Source organism: Scyliorhinus torazame, chromosome 8 (genome assembly GCF_047496885.1).
Source record: "Scyliorhinus torazame isolate Kashiwa2021f chromosome 8, sScyTor2.1, whole genome shotgun sequence".
In the NCBI taxonomy this organism is placed as follows: Eukaryota; Metazoa; Chordata; class Chondrichthyes; order Carcharhiniformes; family Scyliorhinidae; genus Scyliorhinus; species Scyliorhinus torazame.
Window position 1 is genome coordinate 152917578 of NC_092714.1, and position 16298 is coordinate 152933875.

General features: G+C 44.0%; 1 protein-coding gene and 1 long non-coding RNA gene across 2 annotated transcripts in view; one reads left to right on the forward strand and one right to left on the reverse strand.

Moving 5' to 3' along the window:
• vwa8 (von Willebrand factor A domain containing 8) overlaps positions 1 to 16298 on the forward strand; it is a 625928-nt gene that overhangs the window by 167532 nt on the left and 442098 nt on the right. Inside the window, exons 10-12 of the mRNA XM_072514383.1 lie at positions 7146 to 7274; positions 13724 to 13858; positions 13962 to 14039. Of these exons, the coding sequence (XP_072370484.1) occupies positions 7146 to 7274; positions 13724 to 13858; positions 13962 to 14039 (342 nt within the window). The remainder of the gene's footprint in view (positions 1 to 7145; positions 7275 to 13723; positions 13859 to 13961; positions 14040 to 16298) is intronic.
• Positions 1 to 16298, reverse strand: part of LOC140428199 (uncharacterized) — a 124759-nt gene that overhangs the window by 45751 nt on the left and 62710 nt on the right. Inside the window, exon 2 of the long non-coding RNA XR_011948731.1 lies at positions 6539 to 6738. This is a non-coding gene — a long non-coding RNA (uncharacterized lncRNA). The remainder of the gene's footprint in view (positions 1 to 6538; positions 6739 to 16298) is intronic.

Genomic DNA, 16298 nt, shown 5'->3' on the forward strand with positions numbered 1-16298 from the left:
ATGGACCCGCCGGGGCCTCCTCTCCCATTAACGAGTGCAGCATCGTGCTCACATATGCCCCGACGTCCGCTCCCTCCGCACCTTCAGGAAGACCAAGAATCCTCAGGTTGTTCCTCCTTGCGTTGTTCTCCAGTGCCTCCAACCTTTCCACACATCTTTTCTGATGTGCCTCATGCGTCTCCGTCTTCACCACCAGGCCCTGTATGTCGTCCTCATTCTCGGCTGCCTTTGCCTTCACGACCCGAAGCTCCCGCTCCTGGGTCTTTTGTTCCTCCTTTAGCCCTTCGATCGCCTGTAGTATCGGGGCCAACAGCTCTTTCTTCATTTCCTTTTTGAGCTCTTCCACACAGCATTTCAAGAACTCTTGTTGTTCAGGGCCCCATGTTAAACTGCCACCTTCCGACGCCATCTTGGTTTTTGCTTGCCTTCCTGTTCTAAAGGATCCACTGCAATCCGGCCACTTTCTCCTTTTTTCATCCGTATCCAGGGGGGATTCCCTTCTGGTTTACCGCACAGTGTTTTTAGCCGTCAAAATTGCCGTTGGGGCTCCTATCAAGAGCCCAAAAGTCCGTTTCACCGGGAGCTGCCGAAACGTGCGACTCAGCTGGTCATCGCCGCACCCGGAAGTCGCCATGTCTTCATTAAGGAGAGGGTTGTTGCAGATATTCTAGTCAACGAGGAGTGGGAAATATTTGATACTATAAGCAGTGAGAGGAGAAACACTGGAGGGATTGGCATTCTTGAAGACAGATAAATCACCAGGGCCAGATGGATTGTGGCTCAGGACGCCAGGGAGAAGTAATCAATATTATAAGGGTTATTTTTCAATCCTCTCACCGCCACCTGCTTCCTCAATTAATGTGAAAGCATCCTACTTGCTTTCTCCCCATACTCATAAACCGCCCCTCTGCTATGCACAATTATCCCAACGCCTTGCCAATGGAAACCAGCCCAAACACATCAGGAGCCTCTGCCTCCTTTTGTAACACCTCCGCCCTCAGAATGTCCTCCACCAACATCAGCTTCTCAGCCTATTCCGGTCACTCCATGTGTACCAAAATTGATATAAATTCCCCCCATACCACCGCTTTCAGCGCCTCCCACAGCGAGGAGGCAGAAACTTCCCGTCTATTATTCAGCTCCACATAATTCTGATGGCCACCCTCACCCTCTCACAGACCCCCTTGTCTGCCAGTAACCCCACATCCAACCACCACTGCGACCGCTGAGTCTCCCCCTGAACCACCTGCAAATCCACCCAGTGCGGCGTGTGGTCAGAGACGGCGATTGCTGAATCCTGCGATCCAACCACCCCCGCCAACAACACCTTGTCAGAAACAAAGGGATCAATCTGGGAGTACACCCAGTGCACGTGCAAGAAGTACGAAAATTCCTTCGCCCTTGGCCTCTCAAAACGCTCCATAAACCCAACAAAATTCATAATGCTGAAGTGCGAAGGGACTTGGGAGTCCTAGTCCAGGATTCTCTAAAGGTAAACTTGCAGGTTGAGTCCGTAATTAAGAAAGCAAATGCAATGTTGTCATTCATCTCAAGAGGCTTGGAATATAAAAGCAGGGATGTACTTCTGAAGCTTTATAAAGCATTAGTTAGGCCCCATTTAGAATACTGTGAGCAATTTTGGGCCCCACACCTCAGGAAGGACATACTGGCACTGGAGCGGGTCCAGCGGAGATTCACACGGATGATCCCAGGAATGGTAGGCCTAACATACGATGAACGTCTGAGGATCCTGGGATTATATTCATTGGAGTTTAGGAGGTTGAGGGGAGATCTAATAGAAAGTTACAAGATAATGAATGGCTTAGATAGGGTGGATGTAGGGAAGTTGTTTCCATTAGCAGGGGAGACTCGGACCCGGGGGCACAGCCTTAGAATAAAAGGGAGTCTCTTTAGAACAGAGATGAGGAGAAATTTCTTCAGCCAGAGAGTAGTGAGTCTGTGGAATTCATTGCCACAGAGGGCGGTGGAGGCCAGGACGTTGAGTGTCTTTAAGACAGAAGTTGATAAATTCTTGATTTCTCAAGGAATTAAGGGCTATGGAGAGAGAGCGGGTAAATGGAGTTGAAATCAGCCATGATTGAATGGTGGAGTGGACTCGATGGGCCGAATGGCCTTACTTCCACTCCTATGTCTTATGGTCTAACTCCTTCACCATAGCCAAAACCTTCAGGGACCTAGGGCACGATTGATCCAACCTAGGATCCAGAACCGTAATAAAACTTCCCGTATAATCAGCTGGTGCGTGTCAGGTCTGGAATCTTCCCTCAAACCTGCCTCAAAAAATACAGATCATCCCAATTTGGGGCATATACATTCACGAGCAGCACAGAGGTCCCCTCTGGCTTCCTGCTAACCATCATGAATCTACCCTCCGGATCGGTTACAATACTGCCGACCTCAAAGGTTCCCCTCTTATTAATCAACATCGCCACTCCACTCGTCTTCATATCCAATCCTGAGTGGAACACCTGCCCCACCCAGCCCTTCCTCAGCCTCGTCTGGCCCCCCAGCTTCAGGTGCGTCTCCTAAAGAAACACAACGTCCGCTTTCCAGCTCCTTAAATGTGTGACCTTCGACGTGGACATTTAAACCTTGTACGTTACATGTAATCAACTGCCCCCCCCCCGCCCTTAACCAATTGCGCACCTCCACACCATCCATGTCAGCAACCCTCCTCCCTCGCTCCCCCCTCTCAAACAAATACCGAGAAAATGCAGCCACCCTCCCCCACTCCCTCCATAGATTGACCCCCACTTCATTCCCATTAACTAGCCAACCAGCTAGCATGGTGGTCCCCATTTGAGTCCTCCGTCTACCCACTTTTCCTCCCAACCGCCCTTCACCTGCAACTCCCCAAATCCAGTAAAAAACACACTCACCCACTCCGCACCCATATTCGTTAAATACAACAATCTGCCCATCGTGTAAACCCACTTTCCCCATTTTAGCATCTCAAACGTTCAGTGTCCTCACACACCTCCCAGGCGATGGTCTCTCACAAATTCACTTGCTTCCTCTGGCATGTCAAAATAGAACTCTTCATTCTGGTGCGTGACCCATAGACGAACAGGATACAACACGCCAAATTTCACCTCTTGTAGAGGGCAGCCTTGATCTGATTATAACCGGCTCGCCACTTGGCCAACTCCGCACCCAAGTCCTGGTAGATCCTAAGCACGTTCCTAGCCAGGTGCACTTTTTTGTTTCCTTCGCCCATTTCAATATCTTGTCTTTATCAAGAAAACAATGCAGTCACCATTACCCTCGGCAGCTCCCCCGCCTTCGGTCTCCTCCTCAGCGCCCTGTGCGCTCCATCCACCTTGAGGGGACGGTCAAAGACCCCCTCCCACATCCACTTCTCCAACATACTCGCCATATACTTTGTGGCCTGCATTCCTTCGATCCCCTCAGGCAGCCCCACGATCTGGAGATTCTGACTCCTGGAATGGTTCTCGAGGTCCTCCACCTCCTTCGTCAGCCTCGTGTCTGTCCACACCATTTCCGACTTCAGCGAGATCAGCTGGTCCTCATGCTCCTCCACCTTGTGGAGAGCCAGACTCTGCACTTCCAGCCTTTTCTCCACTCTCTTGATAGCTGCCCTAAGTGTCTCCACCACTGTTGCCAGGTCTTCTGAGCCCTCCTGCCTTTGCTGCTGGAACTTCGCATTCAAAAAGTCCACAAGCTTCGGTACACCACAACACCCCAGTACCCTCCGCCATCTTTTCCGGTTTCGCATCTCCAATAAACTTTTTCTGAAGCTGCTGTCCCTTACACGATACACTCCCCGTCTGGTAAGCCATAAACTGGCCCCACTGATGGAGTACTTCAATTCCTCAGTGCTCATGACTTCACACCAGCAAACACTCTCTAAATCGGGTGGGAATGGACCAGGAAATTCCATCTCGAACGGGAGCTATCAAATGAGCGACTGCTCGCTCCATGGCCACCACCAGAAGTGCCCTGTAATAATGATCACGAAACCTTCTAATTATCATAAAAACCCAACTGGTTCACTGTAATGATCTGGCAGGTGCTCAGTGCTGCGCAAACCAAATCCCAAAAGGGAATTTGGCAAACTCTCGGGGCGGCACAGTAGCACAGCGTTGTTTCACAGCGCCAGGGACCCAGGTTCGATTCCCGGCTTGGGTCACTGTCTGCCGGAGTCTGCACGTTCTCCCTGTGTCTGCTTGGGTTTCCTCCGGGTGCTCCGGTTTCCTCGCACAGTCCAAAGATGTACGGGTTAGGTGGATTGGTCAGGCTTAATTGCCCTGTAGTGTCCAAAAATTAGTTGGATGCTGGGTTGTGGGGATAGGGTGGATGTGTGGACTTTAGGTAGGGTGTTCTTTCAGGGGTAGGTGTCGACTCGATGGGCCGAATGGCCTCCGTCTGCACTGTAAATTTTCTGACTATTATCATAACCTTTTTTTATATTTGTGCCACAAACCAATATGTGTATTGAAGTCAAGTCATGAACTCCAGGAATACTTATGGTGATTTGAAATAGTAAATCAAAGATTGATTAACAAAATAGAAGAAAACTTAAACATACAAGATTACATTTACACAGTTAAAGTTAGTCTGACAGAACCCAAGAAGATGTCCTGCTTGGTTAGACTCTAAATAAACACCCCTTTAGGCAACAATCACTTATGGATAGTTAATCTATAAAAATCCAGTAATAATACCACAAGGCAACTCCACTATTACTGCATAAGAAGTATGTCACAGGGCTTCACTCTAACTCCCACTCTGCTGTGTAAATTCGAACTTCAAGCACCAGATTGCTGTTTGCAGCCCCAAGACCTTTCTGGCTTAATTGGGTAGTTGATTTAAAACTGCTTTCTGGAAAACGGACACTTTTCTGAGTAGGCTGGAAAGCTGTCTCACTTTGTTTCTCCACAATTCTTTCTCTACAGTTCTTTCCCAGTACAGAGCAGACTCCAAGTGGTCTTACGTGGCCACTCCCTGTTAGCTCTCAGCATCTGCCCTTAAGTACCGTTCCCTCTTTTTCACCTTGATTCCATTGTCCTTCTGCTTCTTTGAAATTTACCTTTCCCAGAATAATTTTTAAATATTTTTTTCCCTATTCCTGCCACTTTCAGGTCAAATAAAATGTAATAACCTGGCCTTATTTATTCAAGACCTTTTCCAAGTTGTAAACATCCCTTTGAAATTTAACAACTGAACACAACAAACCTTCTTTATCTCCGCATGCAGTTTTTTATCCATATCTTTTTTACTTCAACATGGCCATATTTACTACAAGTACTTGTCTTTCACACCTAGAAGTTGATATTTTCAACCTTGTAGACCAACTGTCTTCAGTTTAATTAGATTAGTCACACACACAGCCACAAGCCTACTTCACAGAATAACACAATAACCCCCGAAAGTTAGAAAATAATACCCTTTTCTTCACTTCACTAATGACCTTCAGGAAACCTGTTCTGACTTGGTCTGGCCTGCGTGTGACTCCAGACCCACAGTCATGTGGTTGACCATTCGCTGCCCTTTGAAATGGATACTCAGCAAGGGTAATTAGGGATGGACACTAAATACAGGCCGGTCCAGCAATGACCATATCTCAAGAATGAATTTTTAAAAGTCCTGAGAGATCACGACAGATTAGGTAGAGAGAAATTGTTCCTGTTAGCGGGAGTCTGAGAACCAGAGGACACATGATTCAAAAGTAGATATAAGCTGTTGCATTGGACCACATTCCTCTGTGGAGGTCTGTTGTTTGAGGAAATAGCGGTTATTTTCTGTTTGACTGGCTTCAGTTGTCCTTTGTTAGAGGATGATCATGAATAGCAGGCGCTATCGACAACACCAAATCAAACACGTTGGAAACCATTATACCAGATTTATTTTCTGACTGATACCCAATGCAGCTTCTGTGCATTGTTGGATGCTCTTCCTGTAACCTAAGCAAATTATGAGAGGCTAATGCCTTTAATTCAGCAACAATGATTTGCATTTATATTGTGACTTCAACATAGTAAAACATCAAGTAATTCACAGGACAATTAACAAACCCAATTTGGCACCATTCATCGAGATATTAGGACAGGCCACCAAAAGCTCAGTGGAAGAGGTAGATTTGAAGGAGTGACTTAGAAAAAGAGAGGTTTTGTGAGGGAATGCCAGAACCTGGGGCTTAGGTAACCAAAGGCACGGCCACCAATGGTGAAGCGATTCAAATAGGGAATATGCAAAAGGTCACAATCAGTGTAAGGTTAGAGTAAATTCAACGCTTACAGCAGTGCTTGAACAAAACACGAATTAAAGATGGGGCTGCAACACATTGTGATTCTCCATCCCCTGCTCCCTCCTGGTGTGGATCCTTCATAGGAATGTGGGATTTCTGAATCACCTTAGTTTGTGTGTGGATATTGGAAACTGCCAGTGGTAATTCCTAAATAACTGCCAACTCATCAACTTACTCAAATATTCATTGAATGAAAGTAACTCCAGAAGAAGAAATAAGAAAGACTTGCATTTATATAACACTTCTCACATTTTCAGGATGATGAATTGGCGATGTGGTCTGCTCCCAAACCTTTGCCAGTGGTTTGTTTAGTTGATGTGGTGCCACTCGGCTAGTGGAACTCCGATTTGATTTTCTTTTACCTCTTGTGTGAAGATCCTGCAATTTCATCTGGCGCCTCTATGCTCAGCCTAACCCCGAATGTCGAATGAGTGATCCGTAAACTGTCTCTATGGGAGCAGATGCAAAGTACAACTTATGTTACATATTGCATAAATTCAGTGTGATCTCCCCAAGATGCAAATTTTGAGCACCTAACATAATTACTGCCCTGGGACATGAAATGAAAAAATGAAATGAAAATCGCTTATTGTCACAAGTAGGCTTCAAATGAAGTTACTGTGAAAAGCCCCTAATCGCCACATTCCGGCACCTGTTCCGGGAGGCTGGTACGGGGATTGAACCGTGCTGCTGGCCTGCCTTGGTCTGCTTTCAAAGCCAGCAATTTAGCCTTGTGCTAAACCAGCCCCAGAAATGCCCTGAAAAGTTGAATGCCATTTAAATTGTGAATTGGTTGAAGCTATTGTGATGCACCATTTCCATTGGAATCAATAAGTTGAAAATCTGCTTGTTTTAGACATTTGAGTTGCTGGAATCTGCAAGTTCCTCGACCCCAAAGGCAATTACCGGTATAAAAGAAATCGATGGACAGCCTTCACAAGCCATAGCCACTGTTCAAATTGGTGATAAAGAAATGGAGTTTCAGGTAATAAATTCTCTTTCAGTGATGGTAGAACAAACTGAATACATATGGTGTTGAATATTGATATTTCAAAAATAATTGAAGCTTCAAACCTAATTTTTCATCCTTTCACTGGCTCCTGTTCCTTGTCAAAGACTTTATTACAGCCAGCAGTCATAGAGTCATAGAGATTTACAGCACAAAAAGAGGCCCTTTGGCCCATCGTGTCTGTGCCAACCATCAGGCACCTATCTATTCTCATCACATTTTCCAACACATGGTCCATAGCCTTGTATGCTATGGCATTTCAAGTACTCATCTAAATACTGCTTAAATGTTGAGGGTTCCCATCTCTACCACCCTTTCAGGCAGAGTTCCAGGTTCCCACCACCCTCTGGGTGAAAAGGTTTTTCCTCGCATCCCTTCTAAATCTCCTGCCCCTTACCTTAAATCCGTGATTCCTGATCATTGACCCCTCTAAGGGAAAAGGTTCCTTCCTGTCCACCCTATCTATGCGGCTCATAATTTTATTCACCTCAATTAGGTCCCCTCTCAGCCTTCTCTTCTCTTAGTAAAACAACCCCAGTTTAACGAGTCTCTCTTCATAGCTGAAGCACTCCAGCCCAGGCAACATCCTGGCGAATGTCCTCTACACTCTCTCTAGTGCACTGACATCCTTCCTATTGTGTGACAAGCAGAGCTGCATACAGTACTCTAGCTGTGGCCTAACGAATGCTTTATGTAGATCCATCGTAACCTCCTTGTTCTTATATTCTCTGCTGCAGATAATAAAGGCAAGTATCACATATGCCTTTCTTTAAAAATATTTTTATTCTTCATTTTCACATTTTCTTCAGAATTTACACCCCACCAACAAACAGTAAACGGTAACGAATACAATGTCAATCCCCTTATCAACAACAACAATCCCATTATCCCACCACCCCAAACAACAGCCCACCTGACAATATAAGCATCAAATAAAACAAACCCTCCCAAGGTGGGAAAAGAAAGGAAAAAGGAATCAGGAATCGCCTATGATCACCATTGACATATGCAGTCCACCCTCCAACCCACCCCCCTAATATTCAATGCCATCCAATCCCCGAAAGAGTACCATGAATGACACCCATGAATTGTAGACCCCCCCCCCAACCCCAGACTCCTCCCCTCCACTTCCTCTTGTAAACTCCTCCCCCCAACCTCGGTTCCTTCCCCCAACTTTTCACCCCGGCTAGACTCACCAAAACCTGTTCTACCAGGCTCCGATGGCCGCAGCCCCTCCCCCCACCTTACTCCCGTTCACTGGCCGGCTTCATTTCCTGAAATTATGACCAGTAGTGCCTCCTTTCCTGCAGGACTTTCTAAATGCTGGCTCAGAAAGGTTTCCTGGATGCATTTGAAGAATTCCGCCCCTATAAGCCTTTCACAGTTTGCTTACCCAAATTAATATTCAGGAAGGTGAAATTCCCTACTATTATTACCCTACTAATTTTACACTGCTCTAACATTTGCCTATGTATCTGCTGTTCTTTCTCTCCAAATGTTTGGGGGTCTTTGATACACTTCCAGCAAAGTGATTGATTGCCCCCTTTTTGTTTTTAGGTTCCACACAAATGGCCTCAAGGAGTTTGCTAATATATCATCCTTCCTCACTGCAGTAATTGACTCCTTGAACAATAATGCAACACCACCTCCTCTTTCACACCCCTCCCAGTCACGCCTGAAGATTCTATACCCCAGAATATTGAGCTGCCAATCCTGCACCTCACTCAACCACTTCTTTGTGATAGCAATAATATCATACTCCAATCAACGCCCTCAATTCATCTGCCTTACCAGTAAGACTCCTTGCATTAAAATAAATGCTATCCAGCCCTGCCATATTACCGCGTGCCTTAAGATGTTCCTTTTGCTCTGCTTTCCAAACTGACTTGGTTTTTCATCTGTTTCGCTGTGCATCACCCCATACTGTACCTACACTGTAACCCATCCGCCTGCCAAATTAACCTTCATTACTTGAGATTTTTTGCATTGGATTCTGTTCTGTGTTCCGATATTATTGATCATCGCAATTGTATTTTAGCTTGACTGAACAATCCTGCTTTTTCAACCTAGATAGGTCATAGAACAGAGAATACACTTCAGAGATGTCATAATGACAAACCGGACATCTATCTTCAGCAAATTAATATGTTTGAGTTCTTCTCGAGGTATTCTGTTTGAATTGTCTGTGTATTGATATAAAGGTCAGGCTTCTAATCAGGCAGAGGAGCGATTGTATGGGAACAATCTTTTTTGTTAATAAAAACTGTTATCATAGAATTTACAGTGCAGAAGGAGGCCATTCGGCCCATCGAGTCGGCACTGGTCCTTGGAAAGAGCACCTGACCCAAGCCCACACCTCCAACTTATCCCCGTAACCCAGTAACCCATCTTGACCTTTTTGGACACTAAGGGCAATTTAGCATGGCCAATCCACCTAACCCGCACATCTTTGCACTGTGGGAGGAAACCGGAGCAACCGGAGGAAACCCAAACAGAGGTACCCACGGGAGAACGTGCAGACTCCGCACAGACAGTGACCCAAGCCGGGAATAGAACCTGGGACCCTGGAGCTGTGAAGCAACTGTGCTGACCACTGTGCTACCGTGCTGCCCTCTCCCAGCGGTTGCTGCCTGATTTGAATGCAGTGGATCTGTAAAATTGATCTGTTAATAGATCGATGGCACGAAGGCAGTTATGTGCCAACCTTTAAATCCTCCTTGGTTAGATGGCTGTGTGTGTTGATCCAGTAATTGTGCACTCCCAGTAGGAGGTTGCACTTACACTTCAGGCTATCATGTTACAACACTGATTCTGGCCCATGCTGCCTTTGAGCAGAGCAATCTTACTGTGAGTGCAGGGAATTTGCCATAATTTGTTGAGCAGCAATAAAGTAATCTTGATTCAGGGAAATATGCTTTGATATGAATAAATAAGGTGGACTATATTATTTGAATTTTCTTTTCAGTCCAGTGGTACAAACTGCACCTTTGATTTACAATGCCTCATCAGTGACCAGCAATTTAAATTCAAGTTTGCTCCGTACTTTTCTAACATTGGCAATTATTTTAGCTACTGAAGCCAATTAGAATACATCAGTCATGGAAGCTGGAATATATATAGGGCAGCACGGTAGCATAATGTTTCGCACTATTGCTTCACAGCTCCAGGGACCCAGGTTTGATTCCCGATTGGGTCACTATCTGTGCGGAGTCTGCACGTTCTCCCCGTGTCTGCGTGGGTTTCCTCCGGGTGCTCCGGTTTCCTCCCACAGTCCAAAGATGTGCGGGTTAGGTGGATTGACCATGCTAAATTGCCTGTCTAAAAAAAAAAGATTAAGTGGGGGTTACGGGGATAGGGTAGATAGGTGGGTTTGAGTAGGGTGCTCGTTGTAAGGGCCGGTGCAGACTCGATGGGCCGAATGGCCTCCTGCTGCATTATAAATTCTATGATATTCCAGTTTAATGTTTATATTCCATTCCTGTTTGGATTACATTTTAATGTACTGTAATGAAGAACCCTCTGATATGGAGCAGGCACTGGCTGTAAATTAAAAGCGATCAGTTTATCTGCTGTGTTTCTTGGAAATATTGACAAGATGAATTAAAAATATTACCTCTGAAAAATTCCTTTTTGTACAACTTGATCTTCTGTTAGGTTTTTGTTTCACTTGTGCCAATATTTTATTACTTAAAGAATATTCTAACAGATACCGCACAATTTCTTTAAAATTTATGTGAAGTAAAGATAGAGGATACATTTCAAATTCTCCAAATTTATGTTGATGATTTTATGGATTATGTGCAAGCCACCAATTCCGCATTGCGGATATTGTTTTGTGCTGTATTAACTTTGCAAGCTCAGAGAGTGAGTGTCTTTCTTTATTGTAATCTAATTCACTTTTCAAAAAATGGCTTGAAGCAGAATGCCGCAAATTATCACCTGGTGTTGATATTTCGAAAATTGTAAATATTCTAATGAATAGAAATTCTGAAAGAACTGCAGGACTTCATTAAGTTTGATTTTCAGATCAAAAAAATATGTGCAGTAGAAACTTAGAAACTAGGAGCAGGATAGCTCATTTGGCCTTTCAAGCCTGCTCCATCTTGGATCGAACGCGGGTCTTCAGCGCTGTGAGGCGGCAATGCTAACCACTATGCCACCGTGCTGCCCTTGCCCTATTATTATGAAGCAGCAAGTTTTGTGATGCATGGTGAGCAATGCCATGGGAGATCTTAATGTAAAATCAAAGCATCTATGACTTTAAAAGGGGTATATCATAATGCCTGAAAGTATGGTCCAAACATGGTTGAATATCTGTCTCAACCCCATACCACCATGCTCTCCCCATACCCTATACACTTGAAATCTATTTTTTTCCTTCTTAAATTGATTCCGTGATTTGACCCCTACAACCTTCTGTGGTAGAGAATTCCACAGGTTCACCACCCTCTTAGTGGAGAAATTTCTTCTCGTCTGATTCCTAAATGGCCTATCCCGTATCCTGAGACTGTGTCCCCTTGTTTTAGACTCCCCTCAGCCACAGAAAATACCATCCCTGCATTCAGTCTGTCCAACCTGTCAAGATTTTATATGTTTCAATGAGATCCCCTCTCATTCTTCGAAACTCCAGTGAATACAGGCCCAGTTGACCCACTCTCTTTTCCAAAATCAATCCTGCTAACCCAGGTTAGGTTGATTTTTTAAATTTAGAGTATGCAATTCTTTTTTTTCCAATTAAGGGGCAATTTATCGTAGTCAATCCACCTACCCTGCAGATCTTTGGGTTGTGGGGGTGAAACTCACACAGACACGGGGAGAATGTGCAAACTCCCACACGGACAGTGACCCAGGGCTGGGATCGAACCTGGGTCTTCAGCGCTGTGAGGCAGCAGTGCTAACCACTATGCAACCGTGCTGCCCTTGCCTTATTATTATGAAGCAACAAGTTTTGTGATGCATGTTGAGCAATGCCATGGGAGATCTTAATGTAAATTCAAAGCATCTATGACTTTGAAAGGGGTATATCATAATGCCTGAAAGTATGGTCCAATTATCCCCTGCGCTCCAACCCCACATTGTTTTGACTTCCTGCAAGTATAACGTCAAGAGATCAACTCGTCAGAGATTAATTATTCAACCTGATATACATATTGAAAGTGGTATTTGTTTATTCATTGGATTATTTGTTCGAAAATAAATGTTTTTTAGTTCGTTTTGGATGGACTGTTTTACATAATTGAATTAAGTGACAGCACTTTATTTAGGCACAACAGATTCGCAGTCTCAATGTGGCATATCATGGAACCAAGCTTACATCCTGAAAGATGTGCTGTTAGGTAATTTGGACATTCTAAATTCTCCCTCTGTGTCCCCAAACAGGCTCCGGAATGTGGTGACTAGAGGCTTTTCACAGTAACTTCATTGCAATGTAAGTCTACTTGTGACAATAAAGATTATTATGAAATGGCATTAAATAGAAGGTTTCACGTATCGTAAAGTTTCAATTGGGAGAACCCAGTTAATCCCAAATGTATTGCTCAGGAACATCTCCAGACTAGGAAAAGCTCACTTCACGATCTCTGTAACTCCCTTGCAACTGCTGTCGGATAGAAAGTTGTGGGTGAGAGGAAGGAAAGAGAGATCAGGAAGCTTTCTTCTCCACTTTTGCCTCTGGTTTGAGCAGTCTACAAGATTGAATAATGTCTACATAATTGTGAGCTGTTGGAATTGAGCTTTGTCAACTTCAATAGCTTCATCAGAGCAGAGGAGTAAAAACCTGACATCTGTCCTTTGAGAATTTATGTTGTGAAATTGTGTCACCCCTGCCAATTAATTTTGAGTATCAGTGCTCGGGATAGTTTTGTTGGAAAATGCTGCTTTGCAATTTAGCTTACTTTTATGTTTTGTGTTTCCAGAAAAAAAAATCTCTACCTTTTTAGCCGTGGTATCAATGGGGTAACAGCTCAACAAAAACAGCAGTGAGAAGAGTTTCAATTAAACATGCAGAGTATTTGCATGATAGTATCCCCTGTTGTAATCTTGAGACTAAGACATTTATTTGACATAGTACTGTGTAATCTTTATAACTATATTGTTAGGTTTTTGAAATGGCTGAGGTCGGTGTACCATTTTCAAGCAACATCCCATGCAGGTAATGGTTATAGGTTGTGACCGTGCTTAGACAGCCCTCTTGCCAACACTTTGGGCTGAGATAAAGCCTCCTACCCATTTCTGGTTGAATAGCACCAACACGCACATTTGCGCACACAAAATTATAGCTGAATGGGCCACAGAGCTGCATGAACAATGTTATAAGGTTATGGAATGACTTACAAATTTTCAAGTCTTAAGATTTAAAATTGAAGGAGGTCTTTCAGTATTGTTGAAGGTGAAGCTGATCTATTTTTAATCTATAAATTTTATAGATTCCCATTGGAACAAGATCTTTAAAATTTCATATGAGGACACCGAATTTCATCAGGACATTCAGTCATGATAGGCTCCTGGCAGAGATGATACAGTCGCACATGGTAAAGGACATATGTCTAATTGGTGGAAAGGTAATATGAAAGCAGATTGAGCTATACATTGTAAAGCTGCTAATGGCATACATTTTAACTTTTATATGATTGCTTTAAAAATTCTATCAATCCTATCATGTAGGGTTGTGGCAAAACTGTGATTGCGAAGGAATTCTCTGACCTGCTGGCTTATAGAATTGAACCCATCACACTATATCAGGTAATCTTGTACCTTCACTGAACTAAATGTTTGATTTGATAATATTTAGCAGCAAAAGCAAGAAACGAAAGAGTAAAAGATGATGCTTGACAAACCATAACATTTGAGAAATGCCATTAGCTAAAATATGAGAAGCATAGAACACTTAAAATTTAGGGTTGTTGACAAAGCATTTGTTGTCCATCCCGAATTGCACTTGAGAAAGTGGGGAGGGACACTGTTTTTGGCTGCACGGTATTGAAACCAGAAGTATAACGATGGAAAGCCCCATAACAGTACCTTGCACTTCTCGTAAAGAGAACCTTGTGATGGCCTCAGATGGCAATAACTGAGGTGAAAACTATAAGAGATAAGATCAGAAAAAAAAGACAGACTTTCTTTTATATAGGCCTTTTGTGACTGCAGGACGTCCCAAATTGCTTTTACAACCAGTGAGGTACCAATGTATCATTAAAGCACCAATTTGACCTCGCAAGGTCCCACATACAGCAAAATGAAAATGAGCGAAGCATTCACCTAGTGATATTGAATGAGGGATAAATATTGGCCAGGACACTGAAGCAAACATGTGTGATCTTCCTTGAAATATTGCAATGAGATTGTTTACATCCACCCGGGTGAGCAGATGGTTCTTGGTTTAATGTCTCACCTGAAAAATGGCACCATTGGCATGGCAGCACTCCCTCAGTATTGCATGGGAGTGTCAGGCTGGAGGTGAGAGTGGGGCTAGAATCAATAACTTTCAAAATCACAGGTGAGAATGGCAGCACTGAGCCACAGCTGACACCTCGGCCAATAAAAGACAGGATTAACAGTCAAAAATAAAAAAGGGAAAGTGACTGAAGTAAATAATGTTGTACTGCAGCTAAGACTGGTAAGCATGGGAAGGTGGTTCATAATTACGAGTCATTGCAGTAAAATGCCTCTTCCAGTGTTATGAAGACATGCATAAGGTGTGAGCATCCAAGAGGATGCTAATGGGGCTGATGGTGAGGGTGAGTATAAAATAGTTAACACATCAATGATTCCAGCTTTTCACTTGGGAAGCCAGGAGTAGGAGACTCAATATTCCACTTATATGGGAGGGGATAGAGAGGCAAAAATTATTCAAAGCAAATTTATTTGGTATTTACCCTACGGTTCTGAGACAGAGGGGAGTATATTTGTGAAGAACAGGCAGCTGAGGGAAGATGGTGGTGGTTACCCCTTCTACTGTTGAGAAAAAAACAAGGGTCAACCCAGGTCGCATGCAATTGGATTCTCCATCAAGAACAAACTTGTCAACCGACTCTTGGAACTCGCTGTCGGCATCAATGAGCGTCTTCTGACTCTCCATCTACAACTTGCCAAAAATCAGTAGGAAACGGCCATGAGTGCCTGCGCCCCAACCGTTGATGACAATGATGAGTCCAAAGAAGGTTTCTACTCCATCTTGGCCACCATACTCTCCAATATTCCTAAGGAAGATAATATCTGATCTCTTCACACACCTTCTCTACTACGTGTTGCTAACTTTTGCCTTAGTTTAATTGCTCTGTTTTATCACCTTTGCTCTTGAGTCGCCAGGTATCTTTATGATACCGCCATGTGGTTCAAGTCCGAGTAATGATCAATAATCCAATACACCGCTTAGTAAGATTTATATCAAAGCACATTTATTATACACAGTAATCACTACTCATGTACAAATTCTACGTCTAAGCTACTTCTACAGCTAACAGGCCAATACTTAACTTGGAACTGGCCCACCAGGTCAAGGAAACCAATGGCCTTTCGTTCGGGTTCTGAGCCTGCGGGATTCGAAGTCGGTACAGATTGGTAGCTAGGAGCGCCTATCTCGTAGCGAGCGTTGAAGTAAGACTTACATTTTTGAGCGCCTGTTGAAGAGTTAAGAGAGCTGGAAGCAGTTGAAGAAAGCTGGAAGAGAGCGACTTGAACTTGGGGTTCAATTCTTATAGTCCCCAGGGGCTTCCCGCCTTTCGGGGCGGACCCTGTACCTGGTCCCAAGTGATTGGACTTTGTCCCAATCACTTGGTTCGATTTTCTCCAATGCTGGAGCGGTTCCCTGATCAATGGGCGGTCTTGAGGTGGTCGTTCACCTCCTTTTGTGTAGGCTTCTGCTGGCACCGAAGAGTCTGGTTTTGCTTTTTGTGTCTAAATGTTGCTCATTGTTCCCAGAGATTGCTCATTAGTATGCAGATGGCTGGTGTTTTGTTATGCTGATGGTTGCTGGTAAAAATCTTGTCTGGCCTTTCCAGA